Here is a 23,417-nt window from a genome sequence, read left to right on the forward strand (position 1 = left end):
AGACCTGCATATAAACATCAGTGCTTTTCCAGTATGTGGTTCAACCAGATTTTCAGTGACTCAATAGCATTGGTGTTCTGACTACTATTGCTAGGCAAAAACCACCCCAAAACTGTGTGGTATAGAAGAGCCATTCTATGACACTCATAGATTCCATGGGTAAGGAATTTAGACGGGGAAATGATGATGGCTAATCTCTGGACCCCAGTTAGGGTGATTCAGATGTTGGAATTCACTTACAGGTGGGTTATTGACTGGTTGGGACTATGAACCAGTACACCAACCTGTGGACTTTCCATATTGCCCGGCTTTTCCCACAACAGGGCAGCTCCTGGGTAGTTGGTCATCTTACATGGCAGCTCAGGGCTCCAAGGGTGAGTATCCTGAGAATTAGGATACTTGGAAGTTATGCCGTGATACTTCTGATGCATTCTTTTGGTTAAAAGCAAGTCCCTAAGACTGACCCAGATTCAAGGAAGGGGACTTAGCCCCTCACTCCTCAATAGGAAATGTATCAAAGAATTTGCAGACATGTTTTAAAGCCATCACAGTGGAAACAAATACTCTACTACATGCTGCTATTTCTGGCTTACATGTTGGAGTTGGGGTTCTCATCTATTTCCCTTGTTGGACCCCATCCTCTTCTGTCAATTCACTTGGTTTCCAGACCTATAAGCAAGGGCATGCTTCAGGCAAATGGGCCTCTATTACTAGTTGGGGCTTCTGCCCCTAATTTCTAAACGATCTGCTACCCCTGACACATTGACTGGGAAAGAGTAGAAGCATTAGTAGACCTGTTTTCAACCATTTCTTCTAAGGACAGAAAGAGGCAGACTGTGCCTCTCATTTACCTTAGATGGTTTCTCTTGGTTTCTCAGGAGCAAGAGAAGTCTAAAAAATTCAAATTTATTGCTTCACTCACATGCAATCATGCAACTGGTTAATTCAATCTTTAGCAAATTAAATACTTGTTGACAGGACTCTGCTGGTGAAGACAGAAATCACTGATAGAAGGTTGCTTGATAAATGTAGCATTAGAATTGAATTCAGCGTTTTCCATGTGCTTACAATATAAGATGAATGAAAGGGCTTTTCTTCCCCCCTCTAGAGGAGAAAAAGTTGAATAAAGACATGGAAAGTACTTAAATGTAAAAGGAGGTGGTTGGGAACCAGAGTTAAATTGATGATTTGGTGCCTCCTTTCCCTGGACCCTCACCCAAGAGATCATACCATTATGACATAAAGTCAAGCCGAAACATGCATGCCAGATCTCTCTTAAGGTGATACATTCAGGCTCAGAGAACTACTCTTAACTGATTAGTATTGGCCTGGAAGAAAGCTAAGGAGCAATAGTGATTAGGAATTCTTGGGCTCTAAATGCCACTTACTTCATATTTGAGATGTTTGCACATAAAGCTATTGCTGTTACTGCTTAATATAACTTCACGAAAAAGGTATCTAGCCTTTGGAGAGCTGGGAAAGGGAACATGCCCCTCCCCGCCCCCAGCTGTGTTCCTTAAAATTGTTTTCTAAATTAATGGGAATTTGAATGTGTAGATGGTCTATGTAGCTGAGTTTTTTCAGGATTTTACTATATTTATATTAGTTTCAGGTGTACAATACAGTGATTAACCAATTCTATACATTACTCAGTGCTCATCAGGACAAGTACCCTCCTTAATTCCCATCACCCATTCATCCATCCTCCCACCCACCTCTCCTCTGGTAACCATCAGTTTGTTCTCTATAGTTAAGAGTCCATTTTAGGATCTTACTATATTTTTAAGGGAAATATTATCTTATGATTCATAATTATCAGAGTATTTTCTACTATGATGAGCTAACACACTACATTTCCTAATCTTTCTTGCACTAGGAAAGTAGTCATTTGATTAAGTTTTAGTTGGTGTGGTATAAATTTTGAAGTTCTTTTAAGTTTTTAATTTAAATTTTAGTTAATACACAGTGCAATATTGGTTTCAGGAGTAGAATTCAGTGATTCATCATTTACAACACCCAGTGCTCCTCACAACGAGTCCCCTCCTTAATGTCCGTCACCTATCTAGCCCATCTTCCACCCACCTCCCTCCATCAACCCTCAGTTTGTTCTGTGTCATTAACAGTATCTTGTGGTGGGGCATCTGGGAGGCACAGCTGGTTAAGCATCCGGCCCTTGGTTTCGGCTCCGGTCATGATCTCACGGTTTGTGAGTTCGAGACACGCATTAAGCCTGCTTGGGATTCTCTCTGCCTCTCCCTCTCTCTCTTCTCCTCCCCTGTACATGCTCTCCCTCTCTCTCAAAATAAATAAATAAACGTAAAAAAAAGGAGTCTCTTGTGGTTTGTTTCTATCTCTCCTCTTAACCCCTTATGTTCATCTATTTTGTTTCTTAAGTAATCCATGTGAGTGAAATCATATGGTATTTGTCTTTCTCTGACTGACTTATTTTGCTTAGCATATACCGCCTCTTCTGTATCCATTTATAATTCATTGACCATTTGGGTTCTCTCCACAGTTTGGCTATTGTTGATAATGCTGCTATAAAAATTGGAGTACATGTACCCCTCGAATCTGTATTTTTGTGTCCTTTGGGTAAATACCAAACAGTGCAAATGCTGGATTATAGGGTAGTTCTGTTTTTAGTTTTTTTTTGAGGATTCTCCGTATTGTTTTCCAGAGTGGCTGTACCAATTTGCATTCCCACCAGCAGTGCAAGAAGGGTCCCCCTTTCTCCACATCCTCGCCGACACCTGTTGTTTCCTGTGTTGTTCATTTTAGCCATTCTGACTGGTGTGAGGTGGTATCTCATTGTGGTTTTGATTTGTATTTCCCTGATGATGAGTGATGTTCAGTATTTTTTCATGTGTCGGTTGGCCATCTGGATGTCTTCTTTGGAAAAGTGTCTATTCATGTCTTCTGGCCATTTCTTAAATGGGTTATTTGTTTTTTGGGTGCTGAGATTGATAAATTCTTTATAGATTTTTGGATATCATGTGCAAATATCTTCTCGCATTCTGTGGGCTGCCTTTTAGTTTTGTTAATTGTTTCCTTCGCTGTGCAGAAGCTTTTTATCTTGATGAGGTCCCGATGGTTCATGTTTACTTTTGTTTTCCTTGCCTTTGGGGACCTGTCTAGTAAGAAGTTGCTCCAGCTGAAGTCAAAGAGGTTATTGCCTGTATTCTTCTCTAATATTTTGACATTTTCCTGTCTCACATTTAGGCCTTTCATCCATTTTGAATTTATTTTTGTGTATGGTGTAAGAAAGTGGTCCAGTTTCATTCTTCCGCATGTCGCCATCCAGTTTTCCCAACACCATTTGTTGAAGAGACGTTTTTTTCCATTGGATATTCTTTCCTGCTTTGTCAAAGATTAGTTGACTCTACGGTTGTGGGCCAAGTCTCTTTTAACTTTAACTTCTTGGTCTTTTTAAAAGGGAGAGCGTATATCCTTTATGCTGCCTGGAATGTGGGCATGTGGAATGTGAGAATGTTGGATACAGCTTCAGCCATGTTTGAAGCATGTGGTGGAAGCCATCTACTGAAGACGGTGGAACAAGAGCCCAGGAGCCTGACATATGAGTCCATCACAGCTGCCTTTAAATGTCCTTTACTTGAGAGAGAAACATTTTTCTTATTTGAGCCGGTTTGTTGTTGCTATTGCTGTTATGCTATTGTTATGAAACTGATATACTTAATTAGTCCTAATTGATACACTGCCCTTGAAGATAACTTTATCAGCTTTGGTCTCAGCAGGAAACAGATGACATACTAAAAAGAGTTTAATGAAGGTATTAAATACAGGGATGTGGGATGTGGGATGTGGGCAGGGTTAAGGACCCCAATCAGGCAGTAGTAGCTACAGGAAACTGTTTCAGCCCCTGGGTCTGAAGGGATGAGAGGAAGGAGCTGTTAGTATAACACAGTGAGAGATGCACCTTTGGGAAAGGGGCTAGCCTACAAGAGCTATGGCCTTAGGAAACCAGCCACAACTGAAACATGGCCCAGCAAAGGTATAGATTTTCTCTCCTCCTTCTTCTGAAGTCCTGCTGGTGCTTCCTAATGGCTGAACCCAACCAGAAGCTGGAGGGCAAGGGAAACTGGGTGATGCAGTCTGTAAAGTTCAGTCTCCTGGGACACTGTGAAGAATTATTTTGAAGAGAATATGGAAGGAACTAGCTACATAAAATGTATTCTGATTATAAAATTATTTTTAGTTCTTAAATTATTTGAAGAGAGTGATACAATCTTAATTTGCATAAAATAATCTAATTTGTTTACTTACTGGTGCTGTTATAGTTGAAATGCGAAATGTGCATATTCTGTGACAGCAATTTCACTTTTAGGAAATCTATGCAGCCATTAAAAAAGAATGAGGCATGTCGGGGAGCCTGGGTGGCTCAGTCGGTTAAGCATCTGACTGCGGCTCAGGTCATGATCTCTTGGTCTGTGAGTTCGAGCCCCATGTCGGGCACTGTGCTGACAGCTCAGAGCCTGGAGCCTGTTTCGGATTCTGTGTCTCCCTCTCTCTCTGCCCCTCCCCTGCTCATGGTCTGTCTCTCTCTGTCTCTCAATAATAAATAAACGTTAAAAAATTAAAAAAAAAAAAAAAGAATGAGGCATGTAGATGTATTGCTTCAAAAAAGTTATTGACGGCATATCAGGGAAAAAAGTTAATTACAGACCAATCTGTTTTCATGGTCTGAAAAGAGAGCCCATGCACCAATATCTCCACAGAGATATATATTTTTAAACATAGGGCAAGGTTGGGAAGGACTGTTAACAATGGTCACTTTGCAGGGAAAGACAAAGCAGTGGCATAACAGGAGGGGCAGACATTTCTTTACATTAAAAAACTGGTTGCATACGGATGGCTTGACTTTCCTTTTGTTTTTAAAAAATCTTTTTAATGAAAAAAACTCACAAATCACAAAAATGTTGAACATATCACTTAAGAAAAATGTTAATTCTTTTTATTTACTTATTTATCTTGAGAGAGAGAATGTGAGCAGGGGAGGGGCAGAGAGGGGGAGAGAGAGAATCCCAAGCAGGCTCCACGCTGTCAGCACAGAGCCTGAGGAGGGGCTCGAACTCACAAACTGTGAGATCATGACCTGAGTTGAAATCAAGAGTTGGATGCTTAACTGACTGAGCCATCCAGGTGCCCTGTAAAAGGTTAATTCTTGATATAACTTTCACTATCTATATTCTTTTATCAAGCTGTTGCTTGTATTTATGCAAGGCTAGCAAATGAGCAGATTTAATAAATTATATGAGACCATTTGCTAGCAGGGTATATTAAATTATATAATTTATAGAAAACATATACATGAAACTTGAGAAAATTTTTAAGTACTTAGAAACAGAATTAGTTTAGTAAAATAGTGGCCATTCATTTAATGTACACATTCCACATTTGAACTAGAATCCAATATTCAAATCCCCCAATAACATTTAAATATTACATCATTTTTTTTTTGACTCCCAAAGTAAAAATACATTTTAATTTCATGCTGTCTTTGCTGGTAAGAGGACAGACATTTTTTTCCAGAGATTGTGAGAATTTTAAGGTAGCTTCTCAAAAAAAAAAATAAATAAATAAAAAGAGAGATAAAAACATATTTTTATAACTCTTTTAAAGCTAAGCTGTAAATGCCTTTCGAAGGGATTTAGAAATTAATTGAATAACGTCTCTTTGGAATTACATTGCACAGGTATTATAGCAAGATGAAAATGCTTTAAAATTGGAATTTCAAGTGAAGGACAACAAATAAAAATGGAGTCTCTGGTATTTTCTAGGCTGTGGTGAATGCTAACACATTTGTTCTTATTAATTATAAAGAAGGGAAGTTAAAAGTCTCTGAGCATCTTTTCTAAAGTAGCCCACATGACCTTAAAACATAAGCTTGGTTGTAAGGAGAACAGTGTGAATGTGAATAGGGCTTCCCCTTGAATTGTTTTTGTGGAATAGCTATTAAGTAACACAGGACAGGCTGATTATGCTCTATGGAAGGTATACAAATTTTACTTTTAATTTTTTAATGTTTATTTATTTTTGAGAGAGAGAGAGAGAGATAGAGTGCGAGTGGGGAAGGGGCAGAGAGAGAGGGAGACACAGAACCTGAAGCAGGCTCCAGGCTGAGCTGTCAGCACAGATCCCAACGTGGGGCTCGAACTCACGAACCCTGAGATCATGACCTGACCTGAAGTCGGATGCTTAACTGACTAAGCCACCCAGGCGTCCCTACAATTTCTTTTTAATGAAATAAACATGGAGAAAAGCATATTTATGGGAGATCATCGTTTTAGATGCCTCTCCATTTTCACCTCACACACTTGAGATTCCAGGTGATTCATATACACAGCATTTTGAGCAGAGTCATGCAGTGGAAGTGTGCTGGGCCCATATACACAGCATTTTGAAAAAGGCATTTTTCAAACTATTAATAAATTAGTTGCCATAGGAGTTATCTTCTCCAGGTCAGTTAGACTTACTACAGCAGAAAGAGAAAAGAGAAAAGCTACAGTGCTGCTAAATAAACAATCCAGTGACAGAATCTGTTTAAAAAAACCTAACTAATCTTTAACAATAGTCATTCAGTCATTGTGCTGGCATTTGGAAAACATTTATTTATTTCTCAATTATTTAAAATTTCAATTTCATTTTTCATTTTATGGCACAATTTTTGTGGAATAAGCACAGGCAGATAGACTGTAGTTATGGAGTTTATGGAAGACAAGGGATTTTAGCAGTTAATTTTTAAAAAAGACCAAGAAGGGAGCCTGCACTCTACTATGTCTTTTACACTGTGGGATTTAAGCCCAAGTACCATGTTGCAAGATGCTAAGAGAGGGTTAGGGTCAGTTCAGTCCATCATTCAGTCTGAGAGCTGTAGCAGGATCATTTTGCCATTCCTTCTCAAGATCTAAAAATAAAACGGTACATTGTTGAGTTTACGGTGTGTATTACTATATTGGTAGCCTTTATTTCTTGAACACTGGCCTTGCAAGGACAGCAATCATAGGAGCCAGCGGGTGGACCCTGAATGACCACATCCACATCAGTTGCAATATCATTTAAGCAATAAAAAAATTAGACAAGAAAGTCTGGTGTAGGATAGAACTAGGAAGATCCTTGCTTAAACTCTGCTCCATTTGTCAGAGTCCCAAATGCAACAGAAAGCACTTTCTACCTACTGATGACATTTTATTTTAGAATTTTTTTACTGTGGTATAATAAACGTAACAATTACCATCTTAACCATTTTTACTTTTTTTAAAAATTTTTTTCTTTTTTTTTTAATGTTTATTCATTTGTGTGTGTGAGAGAGAGAGAGAACAGGGGAGGAGCAGAGAGAGAGGGAGACAGAATCAGAGGCAGGCTCCAGGCCCTGAGCTGTCAGCACAGGGCCCGACGCGGGGCTCGAACTCATGGAGTGTGAGATCATGACCTGAGCTGTAGTCGGACGCTCAACCGACTGAGCCACCCAGGCGCCCCCATCTTAACCATTTTTACATGTACAGTTCAGTGGTACTAATACATTCACATTACTGTGAAACTATCACTACCATCCATCCCCATAATTCTTTTCCTCTTTTTAATTTTTTAAGATTTTTTAAAAAAATGTAATCCTTCCACCCAACGTGGGACTTGAACTTACAACCGGAGATGAAGAGTTGCATGTTGTACTGACTGAGCCAGTCAGGCACCCCTCTTTTCACCTTGTGAAACTGAAATTCTTTACCCATTAAATAATAGCTCATTTCCTCCTCCCTCAGCCTGGGCAACTACCATTATGCCTTCTGTCTTTATGATCTTAACTACTCTGAGTATCTCATAAAAGTGGAACCATACAGTGTTTGTCTTTTTGTGATTGGGTTATTTTACTTAACATAATGTCCTCAAGGGTCATCCATGTTGTAGTATATTGTGGAATTTCCTTCCTCCTTTTAAGTTAGTTACCATATAGTGTTATATTATTTTCAAGCATACAATATACTGATTCAACAGTTCTATGCATTACTCAGTGCTCATCACGACAAGGGCACTCCTTAGTCCCCATCACCTATTTCACCCATCTGGTAACCACCAGCTTGTTCTCTGTAATTAAGAGTCTATTTCCTGGTTTGTCTCTTTTTTTTCCCCCTTTGCCCATTGGTTTTTTTTTTTTTTTCTTTTCCTTTTTTAAGTTTATTTATTCATTTTGTGTGTGAGAGAGAAATAGAGAGCACGGTGTGAGCGAGGGAGGGGCAGAGAGAGGGAGAATCCCAAGTAGACTCAGGGCTGTCAGTACAGAACTCGATGTGGGGTTCGAACTCATGAACCTTGAGATCATGACCTGAGCTGAAATCAAGAGTTGGACTGCCACCCAGATGCCTCTCCATTGTTTTGTTTCTTAAATCCCACGTATGAGTGAGATCATATGGTATTTGTCTTTCTCTGACTTATTTCACTCAGAATTTCCTTCCTCTTTAAGGCCAAATAACATTCCATTGTATATATAGGCCACATTTTACTTATCCATTCATCTATCCATGGACACTTGGGTTGCTTCCATGTTTTAGCTATTGTGAATAATGCTATTATGAACATGGGTGTGCAAGCATCTCTTTGAGACCCTACTTTTAATTCTTTTGGTATAGAATTTTTTTTGATTGATTAATTGTACTGGCTCCAAATAGCTGGGGTCATTTAATGTTTACTTATTTTTGAGAGAGAGAGAGAGAGAGAGAGAGAGAGAGAGAGAGAGAGAGAGTGCAAGCAGGGGAGGGACCAAGAGAGAAGGAGACACAGAAGCCAAAGCAGTCTCCAGGCTCAGAGCTGTCAACACAGGGCCTGACACGGGGCTCGAACTCATGAACGGTGAGATCATGACCTGAGTCGAAGTTGGATACTTAACCAACTGAGCCACCCAGGTGCCCCAATAGCCTGATTCATTTAAATAGCCAGACTATTAAATAGACTGCTCATTCAACATGGACAAATCCATTCTTCCTTCATTGGAAAGTATTTATTGAAAGACTTGTTTGTGTCAGGAATGGGCTAGATGCTGGGATCCAATGATAGTAAAAATAACTTGGAAATATAGATGATAGAGCATTTTCTTTGATTTAGAAAAAAACCCCCATGAATTAAATATATTGATTGTCTATCCCTATGATAAAAGGTGAAGATTAGAGAATTCACAAAATGTTCTTTCTTACCTCCATTTTTACTCCTGTTCTGCTGTAAAGACTCAAATATTTTCTTTTTTAAGTTTATTCATTTATTTTTGAGAGAGAAAGAGAGAGAGAGAGAGAGAGAGAGAGAGAGAGAGAGAGAAACCCAAGCAGGCCCTGTGCTGTCAGAGCAGAGCCCAGCATGGGGCTCAATCTCGTGATGGTGAGAGCATGACATGAGCTGAAACCAAGAGGCAGTTGCTTAACTGAGTCACCCAGGCACCCCTCAAATATTTTCTTGAGAGGCAGGGCCACTTGGGTCTTTCATGAGAGAGATTCTTCCCTGCATTAGCACTGTGATGGTTCCCAGCCTTCTAGATCAACTATTAGGAAGATGGAGCGGGGTGGCTGTGAGTTCTTGTGGCTCCAGGAGCTATCTTGTTTGTCAAGTCTTTGTCAGTTGGGATTTCTTCCATGAAGTCTTCTTTAATTTTCTAACTTGGAGTAATTTCTCTTTCGACTGCAACCATGCCCTCTCCTCTGCCACTAAGTATTCTATTAGTTATATCATATTACATGTCTGGGCTTCATAACTAAGCCTTGAGGAGGCAGGATCCCCACTAGATTCACGTGTGTATACCCACCTGCACGCACTGCGCCCAGTGCAAACTAGGTATTCAAAAAAAGATTAATGAATAAGTGGGTAAATTTGACTGAAGAAGACCTGAGGTCCCTCCAGTAAGTAGATGGCAGGTCGTTAACTGCAGAGCAAGTAGGATTTCCTGTGTTCTTGGCAGGGAGGGAGGGGATGGAATCCACTTGCTGTGGCATTTCAAGCGCATACATGTGGAGTACATGGATGTTGAGGTGTAGCTTTTGCACCATAACATGCAACTATTTGTTCCGTATTTCATGAAGATGGCTACCATGCCAGAGTGTTATTTTGACAAAACAGTATACTTTTTCTATAAAGGGCATTCTTTTATGTTATTTTACTGAAAACCCAAAGAAAGCAGGTCCACTATTAGCATCCTCATTTTAATGTGAGGATGAAGTGAAGCAGGTGAGTGACTTAGTGTTCTTATTCCATTTTCCCTGAGGATGCAGTCAGAAATGAAAAACCAACTTATATTACTAGCACTCATCATTTTGTATGAAATCAACGCTTCAAGAAACACTGAGGTCTCATGTTAAGTCCAAATTGTTATCATTAGTCAAGTGACATGAAAGGGATTATTCTGTTTTATAGACTCATTATATTAGGATATTAAAGAAAGCCAGGATGCATCACCTAGCTTGAGTATGGTGATATATTTGATAGTAGTCTCTGAGGTCTTTCTCATTAAATTTGATTTGGCTTGTGTGGTAATATTGTAGGCTTCAACAGGAATGTAAGTAAATGAAGTTAATAATATATTAAAATGAATCATACTGGCAATCAGGAAAGAGGGGAATAGTCATTGGGTTTCTGCAGGGACTAAAGTTTAGTTAATTAAAAAAAAACTTGATTCTTTATCTCTGTATTTAGCTTTAAAATACAAATCAATTGTAATGTAAACTTCTGTATTTGGGCTACTTGCCACAAAGGAACACTGGTGTTAAACGTAATTAAAGTATATAATAATATTTTCACTATATTACAGGTAAGGAACATTAGGCATACTGAGAAAAAAATGCCTAGTCCAGGCTCTCTGGAGAATAACTAGTGGCCCAAATGACAACCCAGAGTCTTGCCTAGACCACTAAGGTATACTTTCCAAAAGGGTGTACTTTTACTGTTTACAAGTTATGCAAAGAATGAAATACAAAATATTTCAAAAATTGTAAGCTCTTTTTTAGTCACTAAAAACGTGTCTATCTATATTAAAAACCACACAAACCTTAGTTTATGCTGGGCACTTTTACTGAGAGCTAAAAAGAAAAAAAAACCCAGGCATCTATTTTAGAATGTGAACCATTCTTGTATGAAAACAAGTATTTTGTCATCAGTCTATTTTCCAGACCTTTTGCACCTGGAATATTAATATTTAAAAAAAATTTTTAACAGGAATTAGAATTGTAGTAGTCTCAAAAATATAACAAAGATGGCTTTAAACTGTCCTAAATATTGGTAATCTTCTCCCAAACACTTTGCGTGTGTATCTTGTATTCTGAGTTATAGTCTCCAGAGAGGCTAAATTAGAGTGAGACCAGACAACAGAACAAAATAGAAAGGAAATATTCATGGCAGTTGTTGAAAACCAGTTTTGTAAGGCAAGGTCTAGAGAATCTTATCTCTGGCATGTTTAGCACGGACTGCATAGTTGATTTTCATTCAGCTACTAGAGAAAGATATTCTACAATGACAGACAGCCTTATCAAAATTACAATTAGCTGGCTTCCTCTGCAGGGAACAGCAGTTGGTTAAGTAAGGCCGAAATGAGAGCTCTTTTTCACTTTCCTCAGAAATGATTTCCCCATCTTGGGTATTTGGTCAACTGAGGAGGTCTAGCATGAACATATGATTTCTAGAAGAATGAGCTGGGATCTGCTAACATGTTTAAAAAGGAATACTTCGTAAATGCTGATCTCTAAGCAAAAATCATTAATTTATTTGTCAAGAATTTTAAAAAAATGTTTTTCTTTTAAGATTAAAATGCTCATTCTGCTTAGATTGGTTAGAGTGCTTTTTATTCTGCCTAAATTTTTATAATAAGGTGAAATAAAAGATTCAAAAATGGTTTCATAATACATGGAAGATGAAATCTCATATGTATAGGATATAGTTTGATTCTTACATATGCAAAATTGTGTTCTTACATGACGACTGGTATCTTCCAAATTGTACTCAGAAACACTACTATGTACCATTTATTTTTATTATCACTGATATTTTTAAGATTAGCTTTATTAACAGTATGACATTTTCATGCATTGTTAAATTTCACACTAGTTTTAATATTCACAATGTTTAAGTTCAAATCAACAAATAGTCAAGCCTACGTGAGAAAAGAATGAAATGGTATTACCTTTTAATATAATCAGCTAACTGCTTTTTAAGAGTAAAACGTTAATACTGGGATTTTAAAACCTAAATTTCCAATGTTACTGTCAATTCAACCATATGTATTTTACTTAGGCCACAGGACTGCCCATTAGCCTTTCTTGTCGGAGAGCAATTAATCTCTTGAACCACTTTTCCTCAGCATCAGCTTTCTCAATAAATAGCTAAAAAAGGAAAAGAAAAAGGAAAAATGTTATAGTTTGCCAATAACTTGGATTTGACCTTACATAACATGCATCATAGAAAACATCTTTCTAGAATACATCTTTTAGCGCAAGTTTTGGCTACTTCTCAATTTAACAATTGCCTTCTCAATTGAAGATATTCTATCTGGACTTAATATTCAGAAAGTCTTGGAGTAAAAGGACCAATATCAGCATCACGTGTTAGCAATTTTACACCTTATTTTGTGAAGTGTATTTCCTATACCCTTTATCAAAGACACAGTGGAATGATACCACTTCAGAGTAGACAGAAAAATATGTGTGTGTCAGTGACATGTTCACAGTCAATGAACCAACTGGAGTTGAACCAGAATTAGATCTTTTAGTGCCAGATTAAAAAGAAAACAAAAATCTTTTTTTTTTTTTTTTTTTTTTTTTTTTGCTTATTTTTGTTAAGCATAGAAAGAATACTTCTAAAAGTCAGACAACATGATTTGGGCCACACCAGATTCAATGTCACTGCTCTAAGGGATGGGGGTTAGCTGTTTATTTGTAACGAATAGGAACATATGAATCCTTTTCTTCCAATGGTCTTCTTGTCATCAGCAAAAAAGGACAACAGTTTGAATTAATTTCAGTCAACTAGACTTCAGTTGACATTCTTACGATTTAAGGCTCTTACATTTGGATGGGCCAGAGAATTGTCATCTTGGTACTTGATGGTAGTGGGGATGCTGCTAGGGTCTATTTCTTTTTCAGTACTGGGTGGATCAGCAACTACCGATGTTGGTCCTGATGCTGCAGTTGTGTGCTTCACGTCACCAGGTTCCACCGACTGAAACATAAAATATGTTATTAATTAGATCACAACACACAATTAAAATTTTGCTTTAATAATATCTCAGATTTTGAATTGTAATTGTTCATTTAGTCTCCTTTGAGATAAAGCACGAAAAGACCCTAGGTTATTGAATAAGAAACAATTAGTCATAAAATAAGCAGATACAAAAACATTGAGAGAATGTTTATCATTTTTTGTGATCAGCATACTTTTCTTAAGAAATTGGTACTTTGAGTCCATACTATGGAAAAATATATTTCATAAATCTAAATTCTATTAGTTAAAACAAGCTTGTGACAAATCTCCAGCATTTAGTTGGCCTCTTCAGATATAAAAAGGAAATTCAAAGGTTATTTTGTTTTTGCTTTTTAAATAACAGCCTCAGTGAGATAAATTTCACATATCACTATTCATATAACTCTTAGCATATGCACAGGGTTTTGTAACCAACACCATAAGCAACTTCAGAATATTTTCATCATCCTCCCAAAAAACCACATACCCATTAGCAGTCACTGCTCCCCACTTCTCCCAGCCTTCCCATCCCTATGCAAACACTAATCTACTTTCTGTCAGTATGGATTTGCCTATTCTGGATACCTCATATAAAAGAAGTCATAAAATATGTGGTTTTGTTTTCTGTGACCAGCTTCTTTCATTTATTATTATTTTAAATTTATTTTTGAGAGAGAGGGAGAGAGAGAGCGAGAGAGCAAGCACAAGCAGGGGAGGAGGCAGAGAGAAAGAGGGAGACACAGAATCTGAAGCAGGCTCTGAGCTCTAAGCACAGAGTCTGATGCGGGGCTTGAACTCACAAACCATGAGATTATGACCCGAGCCAAAGTCGGACGCTTAACCGACTGAGCCACCCAGACACCCCAGCTTCTTTTACTCAGCATGTTTTCAAGGTTCATCCGTGTAAGGTTCAGTATATGTCAGGACGTCATTCCTTTTTATTGCTGAATGATATTCCATTATGGAATATTAGGTGCCAGGCATTGTGCTCAATGCTGGGCACGTGAAGACTAATAAATCGTTGCTGCTGCCTAGAAGGAGCCAGCAGTGTTATGCTTTCTCAGGTTAATTCCAGCACACCGCTCCCTGAGAAAGGACAGGGAAGTGGCTGATTAGCAGCAAGTCTGCAAGGGATAACATGAAATAGACTAGATGAGAAGTTGGAATTGAAGTTAAAGTACTGGTTCTGTATGTGTAGTTTTTGAACTTCCATTTTCTTTATTTATGCTACTACTGAACATTCACTTTTCTAAAAAAAAATTTTTTTTTTAAACATTTATTTATTTTTGAGACAGAAAGAGACAGAGCATGAACGGGGGAGGGTCAGAGAGAGAGGGAGACACAGAATCCGAAACAGGCTCCAGGCTCTGAGCTGTCAGCACAGAGCCCGACGCGGGGCTTGAACTCACGGACCGCGAGATCATGACCTGAGCTGAAGTCGGACGCTTAACCGACCGAGCCACCCAGGCGCCCCTGAACATCCACTTTTTTAAATGAAGGGTAAAACAAACGTCACCAGGAAAGACATCTAGAAAATGAAATCTACATGGATTAGTTAATCCTTTCTTAGGATGATTTATCTTAGAACTGGTTATCCATCTATTTAGTACTTATTGAGTGCTAATAATTGTTAAGCACTGGGTACCAAGGGACAGTAAAATAGATATGGTCCCTGCCCCAACTAGAGATTATATTTTGTGAATGGGACCGACCAACAGATTACTAACAAATCAAAATAAAAATCAATACATAATCACAAATTGTAACAAGGGACATAGAGATACTTAGACAAATAACTGTTAAATTTGACTTGGAAGTTGTCTTCTTATACTATGAGGCCAATATTCCCCCCCCCCCCCCAACCCCAGGTGTCAAACATTTCTATGTCTCCAACATACCGGGCCTATGAGGCCTTGTGGTATTATACTCACCCTTTATAAAACTGAGAACATATAACAGTAAAGCCCAACATTCTGTATAGGGCAAAGTGGGAAGAATGCTAATCCAATGAGGTCCAGATATCATTTTTTGGTAGTCTATGCTGCCATGAAGAGAACAGAAGAGCATGCAATTCTGTATATCTTAGTCATGCTTCTATTTAGCTAGGAGGCTGGCAGTGTTGAACTGCCTTGAAAATAGTGAAGTGCTGTTACTTTAGTTGTCAAAGATGTGGACTGCACATATTCAGGTGGCAGAGATAACATCCTATTTATAAAAGTGAAATAATTTCTCATTCTGTATTTACCTATAGAACATTAAGGTTTTCTTTTGAGAAGTGCTTATACACATTTAAGGTACAGTTTTCAGAGGTTAGGATGAGAGCATGGAAGTTATTATTATTTAATAATTAGTAATTAAAAATGTATGACAAGGATCATTAATTGCTTCTTTATTTGAGGAAAACTGAGAAAAATGCGACTTAAAAAAAAATCCACAACACGGTCACTATCAATATCCGGCTTTGAGTAGCACTGCCACCTGGTGGTTCAGTTTGGAAAACTTGGTTTAAAATGCACCTCAATTAAAAGAATAAATGACCCAGCTGCTTAGGGTTATTTACCCTCTTTCTGAACATAGGTGAATATCTGTTAGCTACAAAAATTTTAGGGTTGAATAATTGGCAATAGGCTTATTTGGGACACAAACTGCATCTTGGTTCCAGAAGTTGATTATATAGTGGGAGCTATCAGATTATCTACTCACACAAGAGATACATGATTGCAGAGAGTTAAACTAGTTAAATCGATATGTGTTGACAGAGACACAATGTCTAGCATGTTATTGTAATAGCCACTTTTATAGTAACAGCTCCCTAGATTAATCAGTACAATTAACACAGCTAAGAGACTCTATCAACTGAAGGGGGTTTTAGTATAGAGAAACCTTTTTTTTCAGACATACAAACTTTATACCAATATGTGTAGAACGGTCCAGGAGAGAAAGATGTTGAAACTTGGGTCATGAGTAATTTAGTCCTCAGGAGAGTTAGTCGTTGCTATGCATCAGGGATAGCCCGTATCTCCCCATGATTTGGATAAAATAGTCCTCCTGATAATTTACCTCCCTTTGCTAAGTAATCTCCTGATAAATAATTCAGCTTCTTGGGCATCCTGAATCCCTACCTTATATTGCAGACACAGATATTTTAGAAACTGGAAAGGGATATCATTTTCTAAACTAATAAATTGGCTCTCTGTTTTATATTACAGTTGAGTGTAAATTTATTCATTGTTGGCCCATCCATTCTTTTCTGATCATTTTGAAATGCAGTGACTAATAAAAATCTGGTGTTGGATACAGTCTAATACTTTAGACTGTACATTCATCAAGGTAAATGCCATCTTGTTTTTTTAGCATATGTTCCAGTTAGTGAATGCACGCTTTCTTTATACTTCAATAGAGAAAATGCACTGAATTCATAATTATGAGAGACACTGGATTAGTAAAAACAAACACAGGCTCTGGAGCTGGATAAATATTGTTTGGATGCTCCTTCTTGTCATTTATTAGCACTCTGACTATGGGTTATAAAGTTTGCTGAGCCTCAGCTTGCTCAGCTGTAAATAAAGGTTACTGGTATATTAGACAAATCACATATGGTAAATGTCTAGCATTAAAGATAGCCATTATTATTTTAGTTACTTTAAATTATTTAAATATAAAAAACAAAGTGGGGCTATAATACACCATTGTTTTCCATCATTTTCTTATTAGTGCTTTAATGTTTCCCAATGCTGTGCTGAAACAAATTGGCCCAAAGCTGATGTGTGTATACTAAACCAGTAAGTTTAGTAAACTGTAAAGCTGCAAAGTAATTTTTTAACCAGTTACTTAGTAATACAATAGGTCACCAAGCCTCAAATGAGAATTTTAGGATCTATAGACCATAAAAAAATTATGTAAAACAATCTGTGACTGAACCAAAATGAGAACCCTTGCATCTCCAATTTCTTTTAAGGAAGCCACAGACAAATGCAGCCCTCAGCATTCAGTAAGGGGAAGAGGTGGAAGCAGGAGCAGGGAGAAGAGCAGTAACACTTCCATTTCCGGAATGCTTCCTATGTGCCAGGCACTTGGTTGTTTTATGTAAAGTATCTTGCTTATCCTTATAAAAACTTCTGGCAGGGGTATTATCTTTCTTTCAAGATCTTTTTATTTAGTCAATTACACATCCAGCTCTTGATCTTGGCTCAGGTCCATGATCTCATGGTTTGTGGGATCGAGCCCCACATTGGGATCTGCGCTGACAGCATGGAGCCTGCTCGGGACTTTCTTTCTCCCTCACTCTCTGCCCGTCCCCCACTTGTTCTCTATCTCTCAAAATAAATTTAAAAAAATTAAAAAAAAAGATATGAGAGTCATGAGTTTATCATATGGTTTAAGGACACAGCCAGTAAATGGCAGAATCAGAACTGACCCTACATCTGTCTGACCTTATATCGCATGCTTTTGACCACTGCTTCCTAATTGATAAACCTAAGATTTATTATAATTTGGTTTTAATTTTAGAGGAAAGAAAGAAAATATTTTAACTGAATATATTTTTAAGTGGCACAACTCACAGTGCTGGATCAATAATAATTTCTAGGCTGCTTTTGCTTCTCTGTCATACTTATCCAATCTAGAACTATTCAGTTCTAGGCTTTCCAGAATTGATTTTATTTCTTTGTGTGAATTACTGTTAAGGGCCACCTCTTCTAAAAGCCAGTTGGAACCGTAGATGGATTTCTTCCATACAAATTCATGAATGGTCCTTATGTTCCTTATGAGAGGCCTCTATTTCATCTGAATCCTCTCTAACAGTGGCATCTGAATTAGAAGGACAAGAAAAGCTGTATTAAAGGTGAGAGAAAATTCCAGCTCATCACTAAAAACTAAAGCAACAGAAATTAATTATTAAAATAATTAATAATGGTGGTCCCTTTGATCAGAGATGTAGGTGAAATTCCTTTCTATTGGTCCCATGGAAAGCCATTTAGCTATATAGGGTTTTGTTGGAGATTTAGGAAGAAGAGCTTTTCTCTTGGATTTAGCCAGTTATCTTAACATTAATAACCTTAAGATGTTAAGGGAAATAATCTTTTAAAACTTTTCTAGGGGAGGGGCGCCTGGGTGGCTCAGTTGGTTAAGTGTCCAACTTCGGGTCAGGTCATGACTTTGTGGTTTGTGGGTTTGAGCCCCGTGTAGGGTTCTGTGCTGACAGCTCAGAGTCTGAAGCCTGCTTCAGATTCTGTGTCTCCTTCTCTGCCCCTCCCTTGATCATGCTCTGTCTTTCTCTGTCTCTCAAAAATAAATAAATGTAAAAAAAAAAAAAAAGTTTTAAAACTTTCTTAGGGGATAAGGTGAGGTGAAAGCATTACAGATTCTGGAATTGAAATATACAGATATTAATACATTTATACCTTTCAAAAGACTTTAAAGGTAAAGCCAGATGTCTAAAGATTTTCTGTTTCTCAGCAAGAGGTCTGCCTTACTGGTGAGCATGGATACTTGGAGAAAATCAGGGGCATATTAAGAAATGTAATTGGGGTAAGATGTTTATACTTAAAAAAGACTGAGCAACTACAGTAGAAGTTTTTAAGCACTATGCTTAGTTTATAGAATGTACTTAAATATCAAATAATTTAGATGTTACAAAATGTTATTTAAAAATAAGCACTTATTGGATCAAGAGCCATGCTAAGTATTTGATAATCATCATATTTACTCCTCAACAAATCCAACAGGTAGGTATTATTAGTTCTATTTTATGAATTTGGAAATTGAGGCCCAAAGAGGTTGAGAAGCTCACTGAAGATCATGGCAAGAAGTGTGGAAGTTAAGATTCAAACTTAGATCTCTTGGAGTTCAAAGCTCACCCTCTTTATACTACATCAGGTATACTTCTTCTTTTTCTTCTTTTTTAATCTTTATTTTTTTGAGAGGCAGAGAGACAGAGTGCAAGTGGGGGAGGAACAAAGGGGGCGGGAGACACAGAATCTGAAGCAGGCTCCAGGCTCTGAGCTGTCTGCACAAAGCCTGACGTGGGGCTCAAACTCATGAACCACAAGTTCATGACCTGAGCTGAAGTCTGATGCTCAACTGACTGAGCCACCCAGACGCCCCTATCAGGTATACTTCTGATCAATATCCTTGCTCATTGTTGATTTTGCTTGTTATTGGAAGAGCTACTAGTATCTTGGAGGAAAAAAATGGAAGTAAAAATAAGTTTATTATATTAATAATTAGTACCAAAGAGAAAAAGTTGTTTACAGGAAAACTTGGTGTATTAACTAGAGAGGAATGAGTATTTCCACAGAAAGAAAATGTTAGGTTATCTTGAGTCCAGTCAGAGCTGGGAAGTCAGGATGAACTTCAGAAAGCAAATACTAGGAAACAAAATAAATTACAATTCTATGAGGACATATGAATGACCTTTATATGTAAGATATTAAAGAGTAAGATAGTAAATAAAATGAGCAACTATATTTATGGATGTCCATTGTAGAGTTCCACCATTTTTTAGGAGTTATGGTGGCAAATTATAAAAAGTTCAAATGAAATTCAGGAAACAACAAGGCAAGGACCATGGATTAACCAGGGCTGTCTACTGCTATGCACCAGGCGCCAGTGCTCAAGTCACTTCTCCAGGATGAATTATTTTAAAAAGTATACGGTAATTGAAAAGATGTCCATATCACCAGCAACAGGGGAAATGCTAATAGAAAAACAAAAGGTCAACTTATACCTGACCACATATCAGGTCAGTAAATGTAAAAATATCTGATAAGGATTTGGTGTTAACCAGGGTATGAGAGGCAGACATCTTGCACTTGTGGGCAGAATCTGAATTGGTACAATGTTTTTGGAGGATGACTTTGGGAACATATATGAAGATAAACAATATTAACCTTAAGCAAATATCTCCAACTTGAAAAATTTATTTTACAAGGATAATAATGGATATTTACAAATATGTATGTAATACTTTCAAACTTACAACTACTTAAATTATCTAATATCAAGGAAAAAATCAATGAATTATGGTAAATTCATCAGCAGGATACTGTATAGTCACTAATGTATTTACAGATGTAGAATATTTTTGAATAATATTCATGACTTTATTACATGTATGTTATTAAAGAATACATGTATTTCACAGAATGCCTTTTCTGACTCAAGGAACAGATTCCTAAAGACAGCCTTGATACGAACTGAAAGAATACATGCAATATTCAACAGAAATAAAATGCCAGTCAGAACTCCTTTTACTAGAGTTGAATAAGTGATACCCATCTGGGCAAAGGGTGTAGATATATGTTACTATTTGGGTAAAAATCTGATTGTTAAAGCTCTCCTCTAACTTTTGTCCAGAAATGTCAATTCAAAAGTAGATGCAGGCATCTGAAAAGAAAACTATATGTTCATAAAATGCATATTACTGCTTTAGAACTGTTGACATTTTACTTTGTCTTCTCAGTGAATTTTAAAATAAAAATGGCATCAGATATATTTTTACAAGTTAAACTTGAACTGATTCTCACTGATTCGTTCTCTCTCTCTCAATAACATGCTGACACTCGCTCACCCTACTTCATCTATCTGTTAGAAGAAGCACTTACATTTAAGTAAAATCCATTAATAAAGCACCTCCTCAGAGGGGATCTAAAGGCTTATTCATAATGTCTGGATGAAAACTTACCTTTTTGACTTCTTTACTTGATCTGAATGTCTGCTGAACAAAAGAATCACTTTCAATGGCTTCAATTTCTTTTACTCTTTTTACTTGTTCTACCAGGGTGGCTTGGTCAAAAAAAGGGGGGGGGGGGGGTATAATGTCAGTGTATTTTGTGTGTAAGCTTGTTAACAACACTATTCTAAGCAAGGTTCTTTCTTTCTGTGAAGTAATTTTATGACTTCTGGAATTTACCTGGATGAAAAGATGTTATAGTTAAGCTGTAACAAAAAACTATTTCCCCCCGGAGATCCACAAATATAATATTCTTACACACTAAGGCTCTCATCTAAAACCTAAAACATTGCTGAGAAGTCACTGCTATAATGATCTAAGCTAATCTGGGCTAATCTAGTGGGAGGGCTTTGAAAATTAAAAAAATATTATGGAAATACATATAAAAGGAATAACAGCACAATGAATTCATTTGCACCCATCACTCAGCTTCTATAGTCATGAACTTTGTTACTTCTTATTTACTTTATTGATCCTCACTTCATCTTTTTAGGTAGACATGGAGTACTCAAAAGTAGCTCCCAGACACTGTACCATGTTACCCCTAAGTATTTAGTAGGTATTTCAGGGAAGGGCTTTAAAAAAAAAACCCAAACATCAGTAACGCAACTACAATACCATCTTTACATCCAACAATATTACCAATAATGCCTTAATATCATCTTATACAGACCATGTTTAATTTTCACTGTCTAAAAAAAAAAAGTCTCTTTTACAGGTAGTTTGCTTAAAACAGGATCTATACAAGGTCCACACATTAGACTTGTTTGATAAGTATGTTAAACCCTTTTAATCACTGACAGTCTTCAGTCCCTCCCTTTCATTGCCATTTATTTGTTGGAGAAAATGGATCATTTATACTTAAAATTTTTCTACATTCTAGATCTGGCTGATTTTATTCTCATGATGTCATTTAACATGTTCCTCTATCCTTCGTATTTTGTGTAAGCCAGTAGTTAGATCTAGTGACTGGATAAGATTCAAGTTCAATTTCTCTTAGTCAAGAACACGTCATAGGTGATGTTTGTAATTCCTATCACACCATACGAGGATGTGCTTCTCCCAATTTTAAAGATGTTAAGATTGATCAGTGGGTCTAAGTTGATGTCAGCCTGACCCTCTTATAAAGTTCTTCATCAACTTTTCACTTAATGTTTTTTAGCAGACATTAATGTTTGTTGATTAAACCCATTATTTCATGAGATGTTGTAAAATGGTGATTTTCTAATTCTATTATTCTTCCTGCATTTATTAGCTCTGATTTCTATGTAATGAAGAACTTCCCTCACTGGCTGTGAAGTATATAGTCTGTACAGGAAAGGGAGAATAAATGTTTAATTTTTTCCCTTTACTTGTCAATTTTGATCCAAAGATGAATGAGTTCCTGAATATTTATATACTTAACATATTTTACTCCATGTAATCATTTTAATATATTGTTGCTCAGATTATTCTACCTTTGGGTGGTGGGAATCTCTTGAAGTTGGTCCTGTATCCTTTTGATATAGTTAAGGGGTGACTCAGATGTTCCAGGTTCATTTTGTACGGTCCCTGTCCAAGACCTGAAATTAGCTGTTTCTTCAAAGGGCTCAGACTCCTGTTAGTGGGGAATGATATTCTGAAACAGTAACTGGGACACCGGGGTCTTTATTGTTATTAGTCTGTCACTGCTTCTCAGCTTTTTCAGTGGGTGGGATAGGAAATACATATTTTAAGAAGAGAAAACTTAATATGAGTTCTTGCTGATACTATCAATCAAATTAAAGATTAGAGGACTTTTAAAGTCTTTGATTTTTTATTTGTGTGTCTTTTCTTTCACTTTAAAAATTTTAAGTCTTAATGATATGGTCAAAAGTACTTAGCTGTTTCTCCTAATATGAAAGTTGAGTATGTATTTGTTTCATAATAACAAGATAAATATCACTATTAACAACAAGATAAATTAACACAGTTTAACATTTCTTTATGGTTCTTTTAGATCTTAGGAATCACTCCACTGATCAACTGTCAAAACACTATACTCTAAGGTTACTTAAAATAATTTTCCATGTGATTATGCTACCAACTTGATATATGGCTAGGTTTAGTTTGTTTGGATTCATTTTTGATTTTTAGGTCTTGCTTTTTGGTCTTTGGTCTTTGAGGTCTTGCTGTCCTTGTGAATAATATTAATATTTTTTATTTGATATAGTTGACACATGATGTTACATTAGTTTCAGGTGTACAACACAATAATTCAACAACTCTATATGTTATGCTATACTCACAAGTGTAGCTACTATCACCATAAAATGCTATTATAATACCAATGACTATATTCCCCTAAACTATACCTTTTTGTTCCAATGATGTATTCATTCCATTACTAGAAGCCTATATCTTCCACTCCTCTTCACCCATTTTGTCCATCTCCCAACCCCCCCTCTTCTGGCAACCATCAGTTTGTTCTCTGTATTTGCATATGATT

At 37.0% G+C, this 23,417-nt stretch overlaps 1 protein-coding gene across 1 annotated transcript in view; it reads right to left on the reverse strand.

Moving 5' to 3' along the window:
• Positions 1-12,024: 12,024 nt before the first annotated feature.
• The window catches only part of RSRC1 (arginine and serine rich coiled-coil 1), a 413,183-nt gene continuing 401,790 nt past the window's right edge, over positions 12,025-23,417 (reverse strand). Inside the window, exons 8-10 of the mRNA XM_049629645.1 lie at positions 20,903-21,009; positions 13,045-13,197; positions 12,025-12,362 (exon numbers count right to left, since the gene is read on the reverse strand). Coding sequence (XP_049485602.1) covers positions 12,270-12,362; positions 13,045-13,197; positions 20,903-21,009 — 353 coding nt within the window. The 3' untranslated portion in view covers positions 12,025-12,269. The remainder of the gene's footprint in view (positions 12,363-13,044; positions 13,198-20,902; positions 21,010-23,417) is intronic.

The sequence above is a fragment of the Panthera uncia genome, chromosome C2, assembly GCF_023721935.1.
Source record: "Panthera uncia isolate 11264 chromosome C2, Puncia_PCG_1.0, whole genome shotgun sequence".
Taxonomy (NCBI): domain Eukaryota; kingdom Metazoa; phylum Chordata; class Mammalia; order Carnivora; family Felidae; genus Panthera; species Panthera uncia.